The sequence below is a fragment of the Syngnathus leptorhynchus genome, chromosome 11 (assembly GCF_054491065.1).
Source record: "Syngnathus leptorhynchus isolate UIUO chromosome 11, UIUO_Slep, whole genome shotgun sequence".
NCBI classification, from domain to species: Eukaryota; Metazoa; Chordata; class Actinopteri; order Syngnathiformes; family Syngnathidae; genus Syngnathus; species Syngnathus leptorhynchus.
In genome coordinates, this window is record NC_141205.1 from 6607696 (window position 1) to 6626741 (window position 19046).

At 42.7% G+C, this 19046-nt stretch overlaps 3 protein-coding genes across 3 annotated transcripts; all 3 read right to left on the reverse strand.

Annotated features, from left to right (window-relative positions):
- Positions 1 to 246: 246 nt before the first annotated feature.
- suox (sulfite oxidase) lies at positions 247 to 4389 on the reverse strand. The gene is made up of 5 exons (XM_085925140.1): positions 4285 to 4389; positions 2995 to 3065; positions 2757 to 2931; positions 2053 to 2325; positions 247 to 1988 (listed from the first exon to the last, which is right to left on the reverse strand). The coding sequence occupies exons 1-5, from the start codon at positions 4354 to 4356 to the stop codon at positions 774 to 776; spliced, it is 1806 nt and encodes a 601-aa protein (XP_085781266.1). The 5' UTR covers positions 4357 to 4389; the 3' UTR covers positions 247 to 773.
- A 954-nt stretch (positions 4390 to 5343) lies between these two features.
- On the reverse strand, positions 5344 to 8921 carry mcrs1 (microspherule protein 1). Its single transcript, XM_085924059.1, has 14 exons — positions 8725 to 8921; positions 7968 to 8116; positions 7741 to 7879; positions 7482 to 7646; positions 7267 to 7376; positions 7077 to 7185; positions 6852 to 6990; positions 6602 to 6677; positions 6463 to 6491; positions 6305 to 6397; positions 6053 to 6135; positions 5893 to 5980; positions 5696 to 5823; positions 5344 to 5612 (listed from the first exon to the last, which is right to left on the reverse strand). The coding sequence occupies exons 2-14, from the start codon at positions 8114 to 8116 to the stop codon at positions 5526 to 5528; spliced, it is 1395 nt and encodes a 464-aa protein (XP_085780185.1). The 5' UTR covers positions 8725 to 8921; the 3' UTR covers positions 5344 to 5525.
- A 500-nt stretch (positions 8922 to 9421) lies between these two features.
- On the reverse strand, positions 9422 to 17033 carry cyp27b1 (cytochrome P450, family 27, subfamily B, polypeptide 1). The gene is made up of 9 exons (XM_085924876.1): positions 15442 to 17033; positions 14543 to 14733; positions 13822 to 14012; positions 12486 to 12686; positions 11789 to 11949; positions 11377 to 11543; positions 11222 to 11303; positions 10950 to 11147; positions 9422 to 10794 (listed from the first exon to the last, which is right to left on the reverse strand). Exons 1-9 carry the CDS (start codon positions 15658 to 15660, stop codon positions 10681 to 10683), a joined length of 1524 nt encoding a protein of 507 aa, XP_085781002.1. The 5' UTR covers positions 15661 to 17033; the 3' UTR covers positions 9422 to 10680.
- Positions 17034 to 19046: the final 2013 nt, after the last annotated feature.

The following is a 19046-nucleotide window of genomic DNA, read 5'->3' on the forward strand; positions in this document are numbered from 1 at the left end:
GCTTTTTTTGTTTTGTTTGTGATATCGCCAGCCAGCAAAGTGGAAGGCAGCTTTAGCAACAACAAAAAAGCTTCCTGAGCTTGCAAAAGCCAAAGAATGTCTCACCAGCATGCGAGTGCTCGCTCAACTGTTTGGCGCATGTACAGTAGCTGCAGAGAAAAAAATTAAGTAAAAAAAAATAAAATAAATGTTCCCAGTCATTGCAAATAAATAAGGAGCGACTCGAGTTCAAAATTAAAAGCTCTTTATTTGTCATTCATATTGAGCAATTGCCATAAAAAATATTAGTGGAAGCCTCCCAGTATTAACTGCTATTCCACAATCTGTACCTTTCACTGATCATTCTTATGACACATTTCGATGATCCCAGATTCTTTGAAAGAATTAAAAGTGCAAATTTGAATATTTCCCATGTGTTTTGAAGAACAATAGTGGACGTACGTTTCTTCATTGACCTCAGCGCCATTTTCCCCTCCTATCGATGCACATAATCAATTCAGCAATCCAGACCAGCGGTGAAATGTTGGCAAGGCATGGCAGACATTCATGAAAATTTTTAAATTACATTTCCCTTTCTTAGTTAGCAGTTTTAAATTCAAGCAGCGCATTTATTTGCGACAAACAGTTAAGCACCAATTTAACTTGCACAACGACCAATCCATCCATCCAATCTTGCAGATTCCAGACAACAAATCTGTATCAATTTGACACAGACAGTCATACACTGAAAGAGCCTTGTTTGAGGTGCTTATCAAGCAACAATCCAATTAAATCTATTCTTCGTCTTCACTGATGTTGACCTTCACCCTGTGCCAGGCGTTACTCAGCACCCCTCTCAGGTTCCAGATGGGAGCGACCGTGTCGGGCTGCATGTTGTAGCTGTTGTCCACGGCCTTGCAGACGATGTCTAGCTGGTGGGCGTCCGGGGGAAGAGGAGCCGTGAGCTCCCACAGCTTCCAGGCCCAGGCTCTCCCCAACGGCGGAGGCTCCGAAGTTTTCCCCTCGTCGCCGCTCCTCAGCCGGGCCACCTGCCACGTCTTGCCCCCGTCCAGGGACACGTCCACACGGACCACTTCTCGTCCTCCGCCGCTCCACGTGTAGCCCTTGACCGTCACCTCTTCCCCGGCGCGGGGCACCACGGCGCCGTCGGCTGGCACGGTGATGGCCGACTGGATGGGCAGCTCTTGGATGGCCGGCGCCGATTTGAAGTCGACGGTGTCCCAGTCGGTAGTGGGCGAGAAGCCCTTGTAGTCGTTCTGTTGCCAGTGGCTGCCGCTCTCCTCGGCGCTCACCGTGATCTTGGACAGCCACTTGACGTTGCGGGCGCCCACCGTTCCGGGCACCACCACTCGTACCGGGTAGCCGTGGTCGGCCGGAAGAGGCTCGCCGTTCATCTCGTACGCCAACAGCACGTCGCCTTCTTCGCTCGTCGCCTTGTTTACGGGGATGGACGCGCCGTACGTCGTCCCCGTCACGTCTTTGTCCAGCCCCTCGAACTGCACGTGGCGAGCCCACCGCGCCGCGTCAGGACCGTATCCGGCCGCCAACAGGACGTCGCAAAGGCGGGCGCCGGCCCACGTGGCGTTGCTGATGGCCGAGATGCCCCAGTTCAATCCCTTCACCTGCTTGACCTTGTTCATCTCGGAGCGCCGGTTTCCTGCGCACTGCAGCGTGGCCGTGACAGTGTGCTTGGGGAAGCGCTTTTTCAAGTCCTCCAAAGACAACTTGAGAACCCCTCCGGGAAGCCCCTCCACTTGCAGTTCATATGACGCCGGGTCCACCTGCGGGACAGGCAGGTGGTTCCTCTTAAAGAAGATGGCAGAGGGCGTGATGTAGCTATCTGAGAGGAGTTCGGGAGGAGGCTCGGCGTTGAAGGGCTTCAGGCTGTTGACGTGTAGCACGGGATGTCGCTCGGGGTCAGACGAGTACGGATCCTTGGACACCGCGCTCTGCTGCTTCTTCTGATCCTCCGCTTGTAACTCACCAACCTTGAAGAGGCAAACAAAAATGAAACCGAAACTCATCTCCATGCCGGCATGTGTATCCTCACACCTTATATTCCGAGAGGATTTCCAACACGTGCTCCTGGTTGTGCACGGCATAAAGAGCCCAAAAGGGTTCGAGGGCTCCGCCCGCCGCCAGCAGGATTTTATCCCCGCCAGGGTGCATGGTGACAAACTCGGTGATGTCATAGACGTTGCCTTTGAAGGTAACCCAGACGCCATCTTTCAGCGTGCGGTGCTTGGTGACCTCTTCTTGACTGAAGATGGGAAGGTCGGAGGTCTGCTCTTTGATCTGAACGCTAACAACATCGGTGTGGTCCGCCTGCACGGCACAGATAACACAATTATAAAAAAATGCTATCAGTCAGAAAGCACAGGCTTTAAAGCCAGCTAAAGTTTACTTTAAAATAACATGATGACGTCATCTGTACTGAATCATCTCTCATCAGTTAGGGAGTCATCCACACTATCCAAACTGCAATGCAAGCCAAAGCGGGAAGTGAAAGTGGGAGTTAAAACTAACAAATGTGCTGAGTCGGGTCTCTGCTGCATTGTTTGGTGCGGGTGTGGCAGCAGACAACACTAAACTCAACTTACTTGGAATTCATGCTAACAAAAAGGACTAACAGTGCGGCATTGATACAAGAAGTGCATTTTCCACAGATCACCTTTAATGATTGGATCCCTATTTGTGATAATATCTAATTATTTCACATTAACTGTGGGTAGAGCAAAAAAGCGCATCCAGCAGACCTTGTGATGGTGGAAGCCATACGCCAGAACAGCTCCTGTCCCAGCTAGGACACCCACTAAGGCTTGTCTCCAGCTTGGACCATGTCCACCTCGCTCCCATCTCTGGTCTTTGTTATGGCTGCTGGTGCCCACGAAACGAAGCGCACACCACGCTGCAGCAGCAGGCGCTTGGGGTCTATGAAAATGAAGGGAATCTCATTAAGCCACTAATTAAATAGAAAAGAAGGGATGCACGTACCTGTGAGATGTGAGTGAGCCAAATCGTGTAAGAGCTTGACAGCGTCTAAGCAGCAGCATTGCATTGATGGTCTGTGGGAAGATCACATTGATATTCTGTCAAACTGTGATATGAAAAATTCTGCGATCAGTTAAATCATGCGTAAAGCTGCCTTTATAGCTTTTACTCGATAGAAAAAAAAGGAAAAAAGATGATATCTAGATGAGCAATGTCTGTCATTAAACTGCTGCGGTTCTATTTTTAAAAGACGTGACTTCATATTATCTTTCGTGTCTCACAGCGGTCACTCGGGATTAATAAAGTTCATCATCAACATGTAAACAAACATGTGCGGACATTGATTTCATGATTCTAATCCCGTTTAAATGTGCTCTCACTCTAAGGCTTGTATAGTGTACTTCATTCTTGTTAAAAAGCCAAAGTGCACTTAAACGCTAAACCTCCTACTGAAACAACCAATCAGCAGAGACCTTTAAAAAGGAGCTATACTAACAGTAATGTGGTGTAAACAAACTGATCATGCAGGTATTTATCTATACTACTAATAATGCACATATTGCATTGCAATTGTAATCACTTTCTTATCAATTTTTTCAGTAGCTTTTGAGATTAATACCAAATTTATAGACTTTCCCAGCAGCTTTAACTGATAAAAAAGCTCATAAAATATCATCTCAAAGTCCACTATTTTAAGGGTGTGCGCGTCGGTTTTATTTTGCATCGGTAAATTCCTGTAAGTTGGTGACTCATCTGCAATATCTGCTCGTGCCAATTGGTCTTAAATGGTATAAAACTCGTGTTAAAATAAAATAAAAAATAAATAAAAAAAAGACACACGGATGGCTAGAACTTAATATGACAATGAAACGCGATTGGGGCACAAAACAGAAAGTTAAATGCAATGAATAAAATGCAACAATAGCCTCCAGTTAACCTGACTTAAATGTCATTTACCCACGTTCCTGTGGTTTATTCACACAAATCCAGAAGTAGGCAAACGCTAGCATTTCTGAATTAATATTGTCACTTGAACGTCACGTCATGTTTGAGTCAACTAATGTTGATAATATGTGAACAGATTGATTGTCAAATTGGTTGTTCGTATGGAACAAGTTGCGCAAGATCTCCCCACGGCTAACTTTGCTAACAGTTAGCAAGCTTTGGCACTGATGATCAGGGCGCACGAAAGCATCTAACCGTGAATATTTGTCCACAAAGAGATCCTGATACCCTATTAGATAGGATGTTTCACGCGACAAATTGTGTTAAATCAAGAATAAAAAAACTCACATATGCGCTGTCTGACGCCCGCTTGTGTGTTACTGCTGCGCTCCTGCCACGGAAACATACCGTGCAACACATGTGATGTGAACCCAGCAGCAGGCTTGCAGTAGATAAAGTGGCAACCACACGTTCAAGCTAACATAAAAAACGTAGCAAAATGTTTTTATGGAAATGACCTAAAACAGATTTTTTGATCTCGTGCACATTTTAACATGTAGTGTTTATCAAGCATTCAGCAGGAAGGTTATTTGACAGTTGACTGTTAATTACTATTACCAGATAGATTCTGGACAAATTCTAGTAAAATGCAATGCATATAAACGTATTTAATGTAATGAATGTAAAATTGAACCAAAATGATGTTAACGAGCAGATCCTAAAAATTAAATGCAAATGCGTTGATTAAAAGTAAACTATAACTGAGGGATTTATTAAGTAATAATTTGGCATACCACTAGAGGGAGCACACCAAACTTAACCCCAAAAAATGCGCACTTGAATAATGATTCCATCAAACTGTTCCCAAACATACAAGTTCATTAGAACATTTTCAGTTTGGAAAGATCTATCACTAAGCACCGAATTAGGTATGTATTCAATGATGTATTAAATGATAAAAATCTGTTTATCATTGCACTTTGTGCTCCACTGCAAATGTGGTTAAGAGAGATAACAAAACTATTGGTAACCCCTCTTAATACTATTGGTACACTCAAATAGTATTGACGCCATCATGACACAATCTCAAACTATTCCCATAAACACGCTTTTAATACTTTGGAGAACTTGTCATTCTGGTCTTTGCATAAACTTCCCAAAACAGTAGCATTTTTGCAATAAAAACAGATATTACGATTCAGTGGGTATTATTCTTAGATTCTGTCTGCAAATGACATAATGCATTTCTATTTTCATTTTTAGATGACAATGTATAAAAAAAAAGATGACAATATGATAACTATATCAAGGAAATATGCTGAATGCAGGAATTTAGATGTTTTGTTTTTGTATGTCAGTTGCTGAGTTAATAAAAAACAATGTGTGTCAAAGTCTGTACAGAGAATGACATCTGTGTGTGTACAGCTGTTTATTGATGTGGAAAAGTTTCACCACACATTTAAATAAAATAATCTGGAAAGTGGAAAAAGTACTCCACAATGTCTACAGCACACCACAGAAACTGTCCATAGACCAGCTTGTGAAATGCAAGTCCGAAGAACTTCTATGTACAGAACGGAGTGGAGCGTTCACTGTTGTGTCATCTTGGCTGCTTCGGCTTTGATGAGAGAAATGAGTTCCAGGTTTATTAAAAACACAAAGCGAAGTCCTGCGATCTGTAGAAAGAGATGCAGCACCACCATTTTGTGACTATATTGACCTATTTCAAAATCATGAACTGTACAACTATCCCACGTACCTCCACCACTGAGTTGTTGTTTAGTTTCCACTTGTTGCCCGACAGGACCGGTCTTCCGTCGATGTAGATGGGTCGTCTGCCCTCATTGGCGATGAAGAAATCCCCGTTATTCTTCAGTTTAATAATTCCTAGGAACATCAAATGTCGTTATAACCTTACTCTTTGCGTTTTGAACTTCCTCCTTCCAACTTAATCACCTTGTTTCCTTGATATCTTCCAGGCGGGCCCCTCTAGTGACAGATCCACATCGATCTGTTTGTCTTTGGTTGCGCGGCCCAGTGTAATCTGAGTGAGGATAAATTGCTTACAACTTGATCTGCTCTTAAAGGTAAACCAGTGGAACCGTGTCCGACCTACCTCTCGTGATCTCATGAGGTAGCGTACCATTCTTCCTCTGAGAGCTGCCAGCGTCTGGTTGTCAAAGTCAGGCATGCTCACCCCTGTTACACACAGTTGCAGTTTCACTCAGTAAAATGAATAAATACATAAATAAAAAAAAGCATCGTCCTTATTGTATTTATTTGATCACATTTCATGTCTTGAGAATTACTGAGCAGACCTGGGACCTCGGAACCATCCCCGTTTAAAACAAGAAGATGCCATGTCTACCTGTGATGCTATCCACAAGGACCTGCCAGCGGGGCAACTCTTGCTCCAATTGCCTGATCTCCCTTTTTTGGTGACGATCGGTTATCATCAGCTCTGGAAAGAGAGAGCGAATTTGTAATGTTTTCAATCTGGACAATGAATGATGCAAAATTTCTTACCATGTTCCAATATTTCATCTCTAGTCTCCCTGCATGTGCCAAAAAGATGACAAATTGATCAGAATTGTAAAGTGATGGACTTAAAAAAAAAAAAAAAAAAAAGATTGAACACCCCAATGAAAACAAAAGCATGCCTTACTTTAACTTGATCTCATCAACAATCTGCTCAGCATCGGAGAAGTTCAGTACTTGGTCACCCTTTGGAAGTGGCTGGACTGCAACACAAGGAAGGTACTTACTAACCACATCTCGATAACTCGATCTGATAAAAGCAGTGAATGCAACTCCAGCTATAATCATTCAAGAAAAGTAAAATCTATGAAGTTTATCCGTTTACCGGGAGCACACTAAAGAAACAATACTTGCTGTGAACGTCTGAATCGACTCACCGCTTTGGTCGTCCAGCAGGTAGTACTGCTTCAGAAGCTGCCAGTGGACCAGCAGACTTTTGGGGGTTCGCGACTGGTGAAAAACACTCGGGTGTTTACTCAGAAGATCCTGGAACGTGTCTAACTTGGGCTGACTCGTCTGTGTGGTGACAATCAAAGACACTCAGTGATTCTAATCAAATGTCCCAATGGCAAGACAATCATAAAAGAATCCCGTGTACCGACCGAACCAATCTTGGCCAGTAGAACTTCCTCAGCTTGGCTGAAGAGAGCTTTGCTTTGTATCGCCGCTACGGCTTCTGGATGAAGCTGCCGCATCGCCTGCCACGCGAGTCTGAGTAGCCACAAACACAGGGAGGAAAGTCAAGGGTCAAAGTGTCAACACAGCGAGAGGAGAACATGATAAACGTCTTACTTTGAGATGACGGGATCGTAGAGCAGCGAGTACCACCGCTCCTTGATTTCCCGTAAAGTGAAACGACAGCTGAACTTGACGCCCAAATGAACAGATGTGAGGTCCGTTGTCTGTGGGATATGAACACATGATCACATCATTACATCTGCACAATCAAATTCTATTTATTTTATCAATAAAAATTGTACGTACATACATCAAAGTTTCAATCTCACCTGTAGCACTGCATTAATGAGCAGGAGGTCATCTGTAGGCTTCCAGCGACCTAAGTCTTTTGTGATGTGTAGCGGCTGTTTACTTTTCTTCATTCTTTTGCTTATCGGCGTAGGGTGCATCAGCATTGTGAGAGGCGCCGTTAAAGACGATCCTGATTTTGCCACCTGACAAGAGAGCATGAGCAATTTCAATTTCTTTTTAATCAAAATGAAAGTTAAACATTTCTTTTCCCACGGCAATAAAATGTTTTTCCGTTACCTTCTTTTTCTCGCTGGAAGAAGGCTCACTACCTGAGCAGCGTAAAGGCTCCATGAGAGGTGGACCTTTAACGCGACTTGATGATTTGACAAGGCTGCTTTCCACTAGTTCATCGTCAAACTTCTTCCTCTTTATTGATCTGTGGATGAGTAACATATGGACATGGTTATTTATCCCCAACAGAATATGAGGAGCAAGCTTGAATTAGACAACTGATTGAATGGAACCTCGATGAACTTCTGCGTTTAGGAACACCGCTGCCAAACGCTTGCGTCGCCGTCCTCTTCACATCTTTTATTACGGGAGATTCTTCGTCTTCTGAGCGGCTGTGTGAACCTGCTACTGCCATCGACGCACCAGGCTCAACCGCTTGCATCTGCTCAAACAGAATAAAAGACAAAGAAGATGACATGTTCAGCTTTTAAACTTTTAACGGCTGGACATGACTAAATAGGTTTTGTATACATTAAAGTACGAGTGCAAATTGAGTATTTAAAAAATCTAAACATCCAGACCTTTCAATAACACTTACATTAGGTCCCCTCACAGAAAAACAATTGTAAAAGCACTTTACCTGCAATTATTTCCCCCAAAACCTATCAATTGTCAGCGTGGAAAATAATCCCAACAATTAGGCGAAAAGATTACATGTATAATCACTTCAGAAGCTCACAAAACCAGTTAGATGCGGCTTTTAGACAATCTACTGCAGGTGATGCTACTTCCTTTGCAGCAAGTATTTTTGTTTACATGTGAGCGTTAGCCACAAGGCCGAACCACCGAACAAAGCACACTAACGTCAGCTCGGACGATCAACGTAAAAGAATAGTAATATGAGTCTTACTTGCTTAATTTGATGCAATTAGATTGGCTTTATTCTCCTATCCACTATTTGCTGAGCCAAATCAACATTCCAATGTGAGCTAAAGTTAGCCTGTTTATTAGCAAGCTAACGTTAGCGAGGTGCACGTTCCCGTAACTCACCGTTCTTTCGTTGGTTTATTGCGGTACTAAATTAAGTATTTGACTGCGTGTATATTGTATAGCTAAGTATACAGAATCAAAACAGTGTCAACATAACTAGATCGGAACAAAATACAGTTAGCATAAAGCTCGTTGTTGTGGTCATGTTTTCTTCTTCTTGGTAGGAAGCGGTGAGGTCAGTTAACATGTTTACGACGCAATAGCGCCGTCTTGTGGACTGGAGAAGTGTGCAACTAAATAAATAGATTTTGTTATTATAGACAACAAATATTTCAACAACCAAACAGTATGACAAGACAGTTTAACCTTTTTAACACATCTTAAGTTGTTCAATGTGTGTATTTTCTGATTTAGAGTTTTGGAGAAAAAAAAAATGACATTGATTTGGTGGAATGGCCCAAATATTGTATGTAGTCATTTATTTAATTGCCATCTAGTCGAGACTACATATGTACATGAGCTGTATCTGTATTGATCGCTTTCATTTGGATGTATTGTCTGTTGCAAAAGCAAACCTAATGAGTACAGTCCAGACAAGAACTTTGACATGGAACAACACATTTCTGAGAATTTTTTTTCTACTTGCCAAAAGTTTAACCACTGGCTTGCCAGTTCTAAGAACGTGTAATCATTTCAATTCTGAAACAGTAGGGATCGATGATAGACATTCGGACAACAAATTGGCACAGATGAACAGTCACGAACACACACAGCAGTGCTTATGCACCTGTGATTTTATTGTCATGTAGTTCCATGTTAAATTACAATAAATACACAATTCAGATACCAATGTTGCTAAGTTTCCAAAATGTAAAAAAAAAGTGTGAGGATTGCCTTCACTTAGTATTTGCACCATGCTTGTTTATGCAAAGAAATTTTTCTAACAGCTGCCATTGGGTGCAGATTTGATCACAACTGCCTAATATTGTTTTTCATAAACACATCAAAATTGTAAGTGTCCAATCATTGTTTTTACCATGACTAAACCCCTTTTTGTATTCTTCTCAGCAATGCTCTTTGGAAAACATGCACAGTTTGAAGGTCCCAAAGTGAAATGCCCCCAATTGTCATCCAATTTGGAGTTTGATCAAAACGTTCTGACTAGTCAAACACAACCTGAGTCCAATTGTCACACATGTGACATTGAACAAGTCATCCACTTTCTCATTTTTGCACGTTTTTTTTTTTTTACTGTCATCACAGATGAACAGTGATAACCTTAAAACTGAAACTAACTATAAAACTGAAAATCACCTGTCTGCTCAACTGAGCAACACAATAATAAAATATCAAATACCTACAAAATTAATGTTACTAAGCAGATGCTAACGTAAATAATACTACACGCATTACCACTAATTAAAAAAAATACAAAACACCAATAGGTGTCACTATCGCTTTACAAACTTGTGTTCCATTTGAATTGTATTTTTCAGAAGCCAACTTATTTTTCTACATTTGTGCATGTGAGCTAAGAATATGAAAATTTTACTTAAAAAAACTGCCTGTACAATTGATAAAGCTTTTATGATAAGGACATTAGAATAAAATTCATTGACCTGATTGCCTATGGAAAACTGTTTTGAATTTAGAACCTGAAAGTTGACCAGCTTCGTTGTACACATTGTGCTTGAATTTGGCGTTTGTGATGTGACACAAAAATCTGCTCCAGAGGCTTCATATGTAGTCATTAAAAAAAAATAGAAACGTTGTCTGAGGATCATCTGTGAAACTACATTCATGTGAGCTCTCAGACTTTGTGCAAATATGCGTTATCACAACCGCTAGTTGAACTTCCGTGGAGCGCCTCGGCCGCTGCACTCTGCTCCAGAGGCCTCCCGTGGGCCATGTAGCTTTTTTAACATGATTCTGAACAGGTCCCTGCCGGCCCGCATGCTTTGTGCTCTTGAGAGCTGTGGTCACGTTCACGTAACTCGGCTCGCTCAGAAGAGTGAGTCATCGTTCAACAAACTGCAGGTTAATGACATTTTCAGGAACGAGCAACGTCCGTGTCATGGGCTTCACAGAAACCCCTTTCGGGTCTGGCCGCACGTCGAACTCTATCAGGATCTATGGAGACCGGAAACACAGAAAAGACACTAAGACAAGGACAGCTTACAGAAAACTTTTGACCGACACTGTCAGAGAGGTCTTAATATTAAAATATGTTAAGGCTGTAATTGTGCGCCTTATATTTGATATCATCATTCCAGAAGTGTTCTCACCCTGGAGAGAGCAAGGTAGAGCTCCAGTTCAGCAATGCGTCGCCCTATGCAGCTGCGTTTTCCCACCCCGAAAGGCAACGAGGAATAAGGATGATGAGTCTGGTCCTTTGTTAACCATCTGTGCGGCAGGAACTCATTTGGATTGGGAAACACGGCCGGATCGCGTGATGTTGCAAAGTGGCACAGCGTAATCAGCGTCTGGAAGGGGTGATTTTGGTGTTACTATTTAATGATGATGACAGCGATACTGCTGAGGTGTAAGCGTTCCTCACATTCTTAGGAATGAGGTAACCTCCAACCTGGATGTCCCTCTCAGTGATGACTCGAGCATTAGCAGGGATGACCGGATACAACCTGTAAAATGTCACCAGATGTGAGCACGATAAGCTCATGCATTCCAACGCGGCGTCTTACGGAGGACTCCCACCTGAGCACTTCTTTGACAACGGCCTTCATGAGTGGCATGCGTGCGACATCTGCTGCCCGAGGCACTTTCCTCCCTTCCAGGACGGTCAGAACTTCATCGCGTAATGAGGCTTGCACCTCAGGGTGACGGGATAGCTCGTACAGCGACCAAGACATCGTGCCGGATATCTGGAAATAACACAAACGTCATCATGATTCTAATAATTTGGATTACAATTCGGGATTGTGATTTTAGTTTAGATTTAAGTATCAAAAGTACGAATGGTATCGGTTCCATGGTATCGGTATTTATGAATACTTGGAGATGCACCTGTATATCAATAGCCGATTACAAGATATTTTATTTACTCGTACACCTGATAGTGGTGGTATTACACGACAAAAGCTACGACAAATTTGATGTTTGGTCTTACGGTGTCGACGCCTGCAAGCAGAAGCTCTGTGATATTGCTGTAAACAGTCTTCATGGGCAAATCAGTCTGGGCCAGGAAGTAGGCAAGGTAGTGGCCCTCCACTTTTTCACATTGGCTTTTTTTTTCTGATTCCCTCAAGCGCTGGTCAATGTGGCCTTTAGCTGAAAAAGCAGCACAAAGGCACAGCATGTTCACGATACGAAGACACCTAATTAGGTACAGCAGCACAACCACATTACAAGTTACATTAATGCAGCGATGCATTTTTTAAAAAATGTTTGCTAAACAGCTATTGTGCATTTTTTTTGTTTATTTAATTGCTTACGGGTAAACATAACAGAAATGTGCAATTCTACATTTAAGGCTAATACTACGACATCATAAATCATAACCCAGCCTTTATGCCATATCTTGTAGTGTTTGCTCTATAATCTCTGGTTTGCTTATCTACTTTGGATTTAAACATGTTCAGTTTTCATGTTTGGACTCCTCAGATGGGCATACATGTGTGAGAGCAAGGGTGGATAACATCCCAGCTCTTAGTGTAAGCCAATGAGAAGAACACAAGAAAAATAATCACATTTTTGGAGTTTCATGCAACATACCATAAATCCCAATTCATTCTTTTCAATTACATGATTTGATTCGTGCAGTTTCATAATCTTAAAAGTAATCTGAAGACCTAAAAGGAACCTACCAAATTCAAACATGAAGTCCCAGCACTGACAGAAGGTGTTCCAGGGTCGGGGGAAGAGTGAATGTAGCCATTTTGGCATGACCATGGTAAGAAGTGTCTGTACAAACATAGTGTTGATGGACTCGATGAAGAGCTCCGTTTCTTTGGGAACCACTGGCTCAAGGCAGCCGATTCTGGACTCGAACAACACGGAAGAGATTCCTGTCAAGAAATAAGAAACAAAATAACAACATGTCATTGATACAATCTAAATTGAACAGACAGCAGTTGATGGCCACTCAAACGTGATGGAACACTTCTAATCGATCATCACTTGGTTCAAATGTATTCAGAGACTTCCTCGGGAGTCTTTAGGATTTATAAAAGCAGATTTGACAAATTATACAGTAATCCACCACCAATCTAAATCTGTGGTTGAAATATAGTAGCCTACAGTATTTTCTGTTTCATTCTTTTAGATTTAGGCTTTAAAATGATGCTATCTAGTGGTTCAAAGTTGAATTGCACCTGATTCTTAAGAAATATTTGCCATCTGGAACCTACAATATTTAGGTCATCCCTAAAATGATGCGACATCAGTGAAGAAGAAAATGGGTCAAATCAGACTTTAACACACATGTTTAAACTATTGGCTTCATCACAAAAGCTAGTCTTTTAGTGACACAGAGGGCCAAGAAAATGTCTGCAGGGGCTAGAGCATTTTCTATTCGGGCTCCAGAGCTCTGGAATGCCCTGCCAATGGATATTAGAACTGCTACCTCAGTAGAAACTTTTAAGACACGTTTAAAGACGTATTTCTATGATATGGCCTTTAATTAACCTGTAGTAGCCGATTCGGCTGGAGTTTGTTTTTGCTCCCTCTCCCCGACCCCACTCCCCCCACCCCTCCCCGGCTGGGGAGGTGGTTAGGTGACACCCAAGCTGACGACGGCTATCTAGATTCTCGTGGACCAATTCAGCATGAGGGAACTGCAGCGGAATACCCTCCTAGAGGACACTGCCAGGACAATCGAAGGCACCTCCGACAGCTCTTCGCTTTGGCCTGGACATCCACGTTTTGATTTCCATATTATGTATTTTATGTGCCCTCTTTGCATCCATTGCAACCTGGTGATCCTGAAAGGGGGATCCTTCCATCTGTGGTCCCTTCTCAAGGTTTCTCATTTTTCCCCTGGTAGGGGTTTTTGAGTTTTTCCTTGCCCTTTTGGGAGCCCAAGATCAGGGGATGCTTTGAGAATAATTGTCAATTGATTGTCTATGTGAAGCCCTTTGAGACTGCTTGTGATTTAGGGCTATACAAATAAACTTGACTTGACTTGACTTGAAAAGAGCTCACCCTCGAGCCCGAAGTAATAGAACTCCCTGGCAATGTCGGTCACGAGGCCTTCGGGGTGTCTGCGCAGACGAAGTTTGGCGATAAGGTCAGTGACCACGCCATTCAGGGTTTGGTCGTAAGCTTCCACCGCCTTGGGTCGCAGCATGTGCTTTGCAAGGAGGCTTCGCACTTCCTGCCACTCCTCGCCTTCCCTGAGCAGAACATCGAGAAATCGACATCATCATCAATATGTAGCGGTGGCTTGCTTAAAAAGACATGGACATGATACTAAGCATGTTGAAGTAAATAATTAAGTAGCCATCTCCTTTCTATCGTTTACGGGCAGTGAGGTTGTACAGAAGACATGCGATGGAGGTTTGAACATTTGAGCTGCTCACTTTGATATCACTTGGAAAGTCCAAAAACTGCATTCTGGCCAATTACAGGTAATTTAATTCAATTAATTTATTTAAAATAAGCTTCTATGTACAGGAATGTGTAACAACCTCACCTAAGCAGTTTGGAGTTGCATGTCGTTTTATTTTGGGTTCCTCTCAATAATGCAGTGCAGTTTGAGGTGGAACTAATTGTTGCCTCAATTAAACTTTTGCATGTGAGAGATGCACATCTGACAAGTGCGCTGACAAAATGAAAGTGAATTGCAGGTACTCAGTCACTTTCGTTCTCTGTGGGAAAATGGTGGCACATAAGCAACTGTATGACATTAAAAGAGAAGACTTACGATGTCAGCAGTCCGTAGTGCTGACCTCTGAGCTTCCTGTAGTCCTTCCAGGAGGAAAGGTCAGAGCGCATGGGGCGCTGGCCCTCTTGCCTCAGCACCTGCTCAATGAGCGCCGGATGAGCCACATGGACCGTCGTGATGGGGCCGAAGCTCGCCTTCCACATGGGGCCGTAACGTTGCACTCCTTCCAGCTGGGATGTGAAAAAGGCTTTGAGCTTATAAAACTGGCACAGTGATCAAAACTTTTAGAACATACAATGCGATATACCGAGAAAATATTGATATAGGCCCATGCAATATGTAATATGGTCAGACGCAAACTTAAATGTGCATCAATAATGCATTGAGCTTGCTTATTTTTGCAAGAAAAAAAATCATTAGATCCTAAAAATGTCATTTCTTTGGGTACATGTTAAAACATCAATATATGCAACCATATCGCATATTGCATGTCAGCTTCTTGGCAATAGCTCACATGCATAGTGGAATGCAAATCCAAGAAATGTTCTCTTAACAGTTCCCTTTTGTCTCAAACTGCCAGAAAGTGTAAATCTAACAAGGAGTGGTTGTTAAACTGCATGAGCTGCCACTCAAGTGATTTAACAACAGCTCAACACACCTCTCAGTATGATGAAATGCAACTCTAAAATTTGGCAAATCACAAAATATATCAGCATATTGTCAATTTACACATTCCTTGAATCAAAACCAAGCATAATTATTTTTATAGGCAGAATTATTGATACAGACAGAAAGTGCTTTTTTTTTTTCAATAGAACTCAATCTTCCTCTGCAACCATTAATTTGTAATAACTAGGCAAAAACCTCCCAAATAATGTAGTAAATTTGCATGATGCATTCAAATATTGTACAGTCATTTTTGAACGTGCTCCTCATACCTGCAACTGGTGCAGCTTGGACAGTCCCCGGCGGGCGAATAAGTCCCAGGCGAAGCCAAGCACCGATGGGCCGGGCATGACATCCAGAGTCCTCACCGTCGTCCCGTCCGGACGGGCGGCTGTGCCCTCAGCCCACCTTTCCACCCACTTGAGGAGGGGGAAGGCGCTCCGGCCGGACACTCTGAGAGCTTGCTGCAGCATCCTTCTCACAAAGATCATGGAGCGGTCGCCGCACACCGATGCTCATTTTCTCTCCCCCGCCGGGCTGGAGGCTCTATTTATAACCCCACGACCTGCTCCTCGAACCCGCGGAGATAAAGATGTAAATTTTGGGATTCGGGGCCAATGGTGGGTGGGTGTGAGCCCAGGCCCAGCCCTTCGCATGGATGAGCTGGTGGAGCTTGGAGGTGTGTCCAATCACAGGGTCGAAAAAGGACCAACCCCGAGAGGCAGCACACGTGGAGCTCCAGGATAAATAACACATGACTCTCTTGCGAGTGTGTGTGAGCTAGTGTGTGTGTGAGAGAGACGCTGGCTTATCTCGAGCCCTTTGCTCCCCCACAGACCTGCAGGCTGACACATTTAGTGAGCACGCATTCGTGCATTAAGGGGAATGAGTTAAATCATTGGGATGCTGTCACTGCAGGGTACTTTTGCACACTTGACACTTTTGAAACATTTGCATATTGGCAACGTACAGAACCCTTTGTCGCTGGCAAAGATACAAACAGATGGTTTCTACCAGGGGCGTTTCTAGGATCAGAGGTTCAGGGGTGTCTTACAAGCCTTATAAAATATGCTGCAGCTGGAATTGGGAAAATTAAACACGGCTTAAGGAGTGTGTTTGTCGACATGCGATGGCTTGTACATTTTGTGGGTCGCATCTTACCTTAAATAGGTTTTATAGCCCTGTTGTAATTTCTTGTCCCAGCAACAGAAATGGATGTCTATTATTTATAACATGTCTTCATTTGGGGTCACGGATGAGCTGGAGTTCATTCCAGCTAACTTTGGGTGAGAGGTGGGATACGATCACCGTTCCACCTCATCTATGGACAGTTTCGAGTGTTCGATTAACTTAAAACGCATTGTTTTACAGAATGTGGGAAGACTCCAAAGAGGCACACAAGTGAGAAAAAGCAAAGCCCACAGGGGAAGCCCAAACTTCAATTTACGAATATTATTTCAGATTTGTGAGAGTGGATATCATGGCTTCTAGGAATAAGGCAGTGCCGATCCCATTTTATCCTTGAGCATGAGTCATAAAACAATTTTGGAGCTAATTTAAAGTTAAACTGGAATAACAGGCCAGTCTGGTGGTGGTGGTGGTGGACTATTTAAAAGTGGCTCCACACAATTATTTTTGCTGACTTACTGGGTTTTCCAAGCCCGGGAGGAAAAACCTGACCTGATTTAATTTGAAGTGGAATTCGTGTAAAGTGTCATGTGTGTGCACAGACTTGAGTAACAAGCCAACGGCTATACTTCCATGCGGCCCCGGGGGACTTGGCTGACCCTTATAAGGACGCTCGAGCCAGAAATCTTACATCAGAAATGCTTCAGGGAAATGCAAGGGATTGATTGATAATCTGCTTTATGGAATTGTGGATTTGGTGGAGTTTGGCATCAGTGACGTATAGCATGGCCAAGTATTTTACCCCCCCCCTCACCCACCTGTGCATACTGTACATATGTAGCAGTATGTCAAATGCAATACTGAGCAAGCAATAAAAAAGTAACAACATGACTAAGAAACATTGCATCGAGACTACATTCCTGTTCACTGTTTCAAATTGAAAAAAGCAAGACAACTCTACGACGAGATAACAAAAAATGAAGAAAAAAAAATCACTTCAAGGTGACTTTGTACTCCACCCCCACACACAACTGCAACTTGCAAATTGTTCTCATTTTTTAAAAAAAATGGTCCCAATGACATGAAGATTGTGTTAATCCAATAGACAATAATTCCACATCGATTGGCATTAAGTAGGTTAAGACCCTTTGTTGTTGTGTCTCATCGCACAACAAATAAGTGTGTTCACATACGAGACGACCACAAATGCAATGATGACATACCCAAGTCAGTTATTAGGTTGCGCAATGCAATGATTACAAACACCAATGGTGCAAAACTGAAATCCATTAAAACCACATGGACATCATCGACAAGTGGACGGCGAAACCAAATACATGCCTAAAACTAGCAAAGAGCAAACCTTGGCAAGCGTCTAGACATGGGATTTGTACACGAGATGTCCCAAGTGGAAGACGTTGCCTTATCTTGAAGGTAAACATTGACACAAACAATTTTCAGACAAGGCAACCAGAATGTCCGTCTGCTTGTTCGAAAATAGCCACGCAAATACACTGAAAACCAATGGCGCCCAGTTGACAGCGCCTATCCGAGCGGTTTTAATCTAACCTTATTTTTATTATCGTGGTGCTGTGGAATGATTTTTGCTTACCAATTTACTTCTATCAAATGTACTAATCCAATACAGACAATGTTTGGACTCTCCTACTGTATCAGTTGCACATATATTGAGCTGTGCCTTATCTTCGTACTACACACAATTCAACTTTGCTCAGACGTAGTCTCTCATGTTTAGAGTTTTTTTTTTTTATCTGCAAAGTAGATTATAATTCTAATTACTGGTTGCATTGTTTCTGCCATGCATGACAAAACCAGGTTGTTTTTCCTTAGACGCAGTGGTTTTCTTCAATTCTTCAATTTTTTCTTCAGAAGATAGGGCTGTTCCGATGTAACATTACAATTCGGATATCGCAGCCGAGAGTACCGAAAAAGCAATAATTTTCTGCAACAATGGCTTGGATGCTCATCTTTGCCCACCTTATTGAGCTCATTAGAAAGCTCATTCATGACCACACAAGTAGCTGATGGATTAAACACGCGGGGCAAATGTGATATATTTCACAAATAGAGAAATGAGGGGGAAGGGATTTATATCGATTATGAAAGAACATAAGGGGCGGCGCGAAAGAATAGCCTCTTTGTGCCGTCTGGGAATTGATGTGGCCCCGTTGTAGATCATGTTCTCCGGCTCGGCGGGGACGGGCCGAGAGGTATTTTCCTTCATTGTGTTGGCCCCGTGCCCAGAGGGGAGACGGCTCTATACTCCAAGACTAGTATGTTAAAGTTCATGGCTGCAGCCAGCCTGTCTGCTAGTTGCAGAAGAACGTCTTTGTGTGCACACATGCATGCATGCTTGCACTTGCACACAACATGCAAGTGACATTGTGCCTATGCGCAAGTGCGTCCCTCCCTCCCTAAAAAAAAAAGAGGGGACAAATTTGTATTTATGGGAGTCTGGGGCAATTCTGGCGCCGCACACGCCCCCGACTTAAATGAGCTTTCGAAATGCACGTCAAATTAATGCAAATTAATTGATTTTGAAGAATCAGGTTGTAAAATGAGTTTAAGGTTGTTAAACGCACATGACTAAATTTCCCCCTTACGTAACTTACAACTTTTCCTCATGTGATAACATCTTTGTATTTCATTTTTTTTTTATTCATTTTATGTGTATATGCCACAAATTTAGCTTGACCAAAACTACCCTGTGAAATAGGGGAAAAAACAC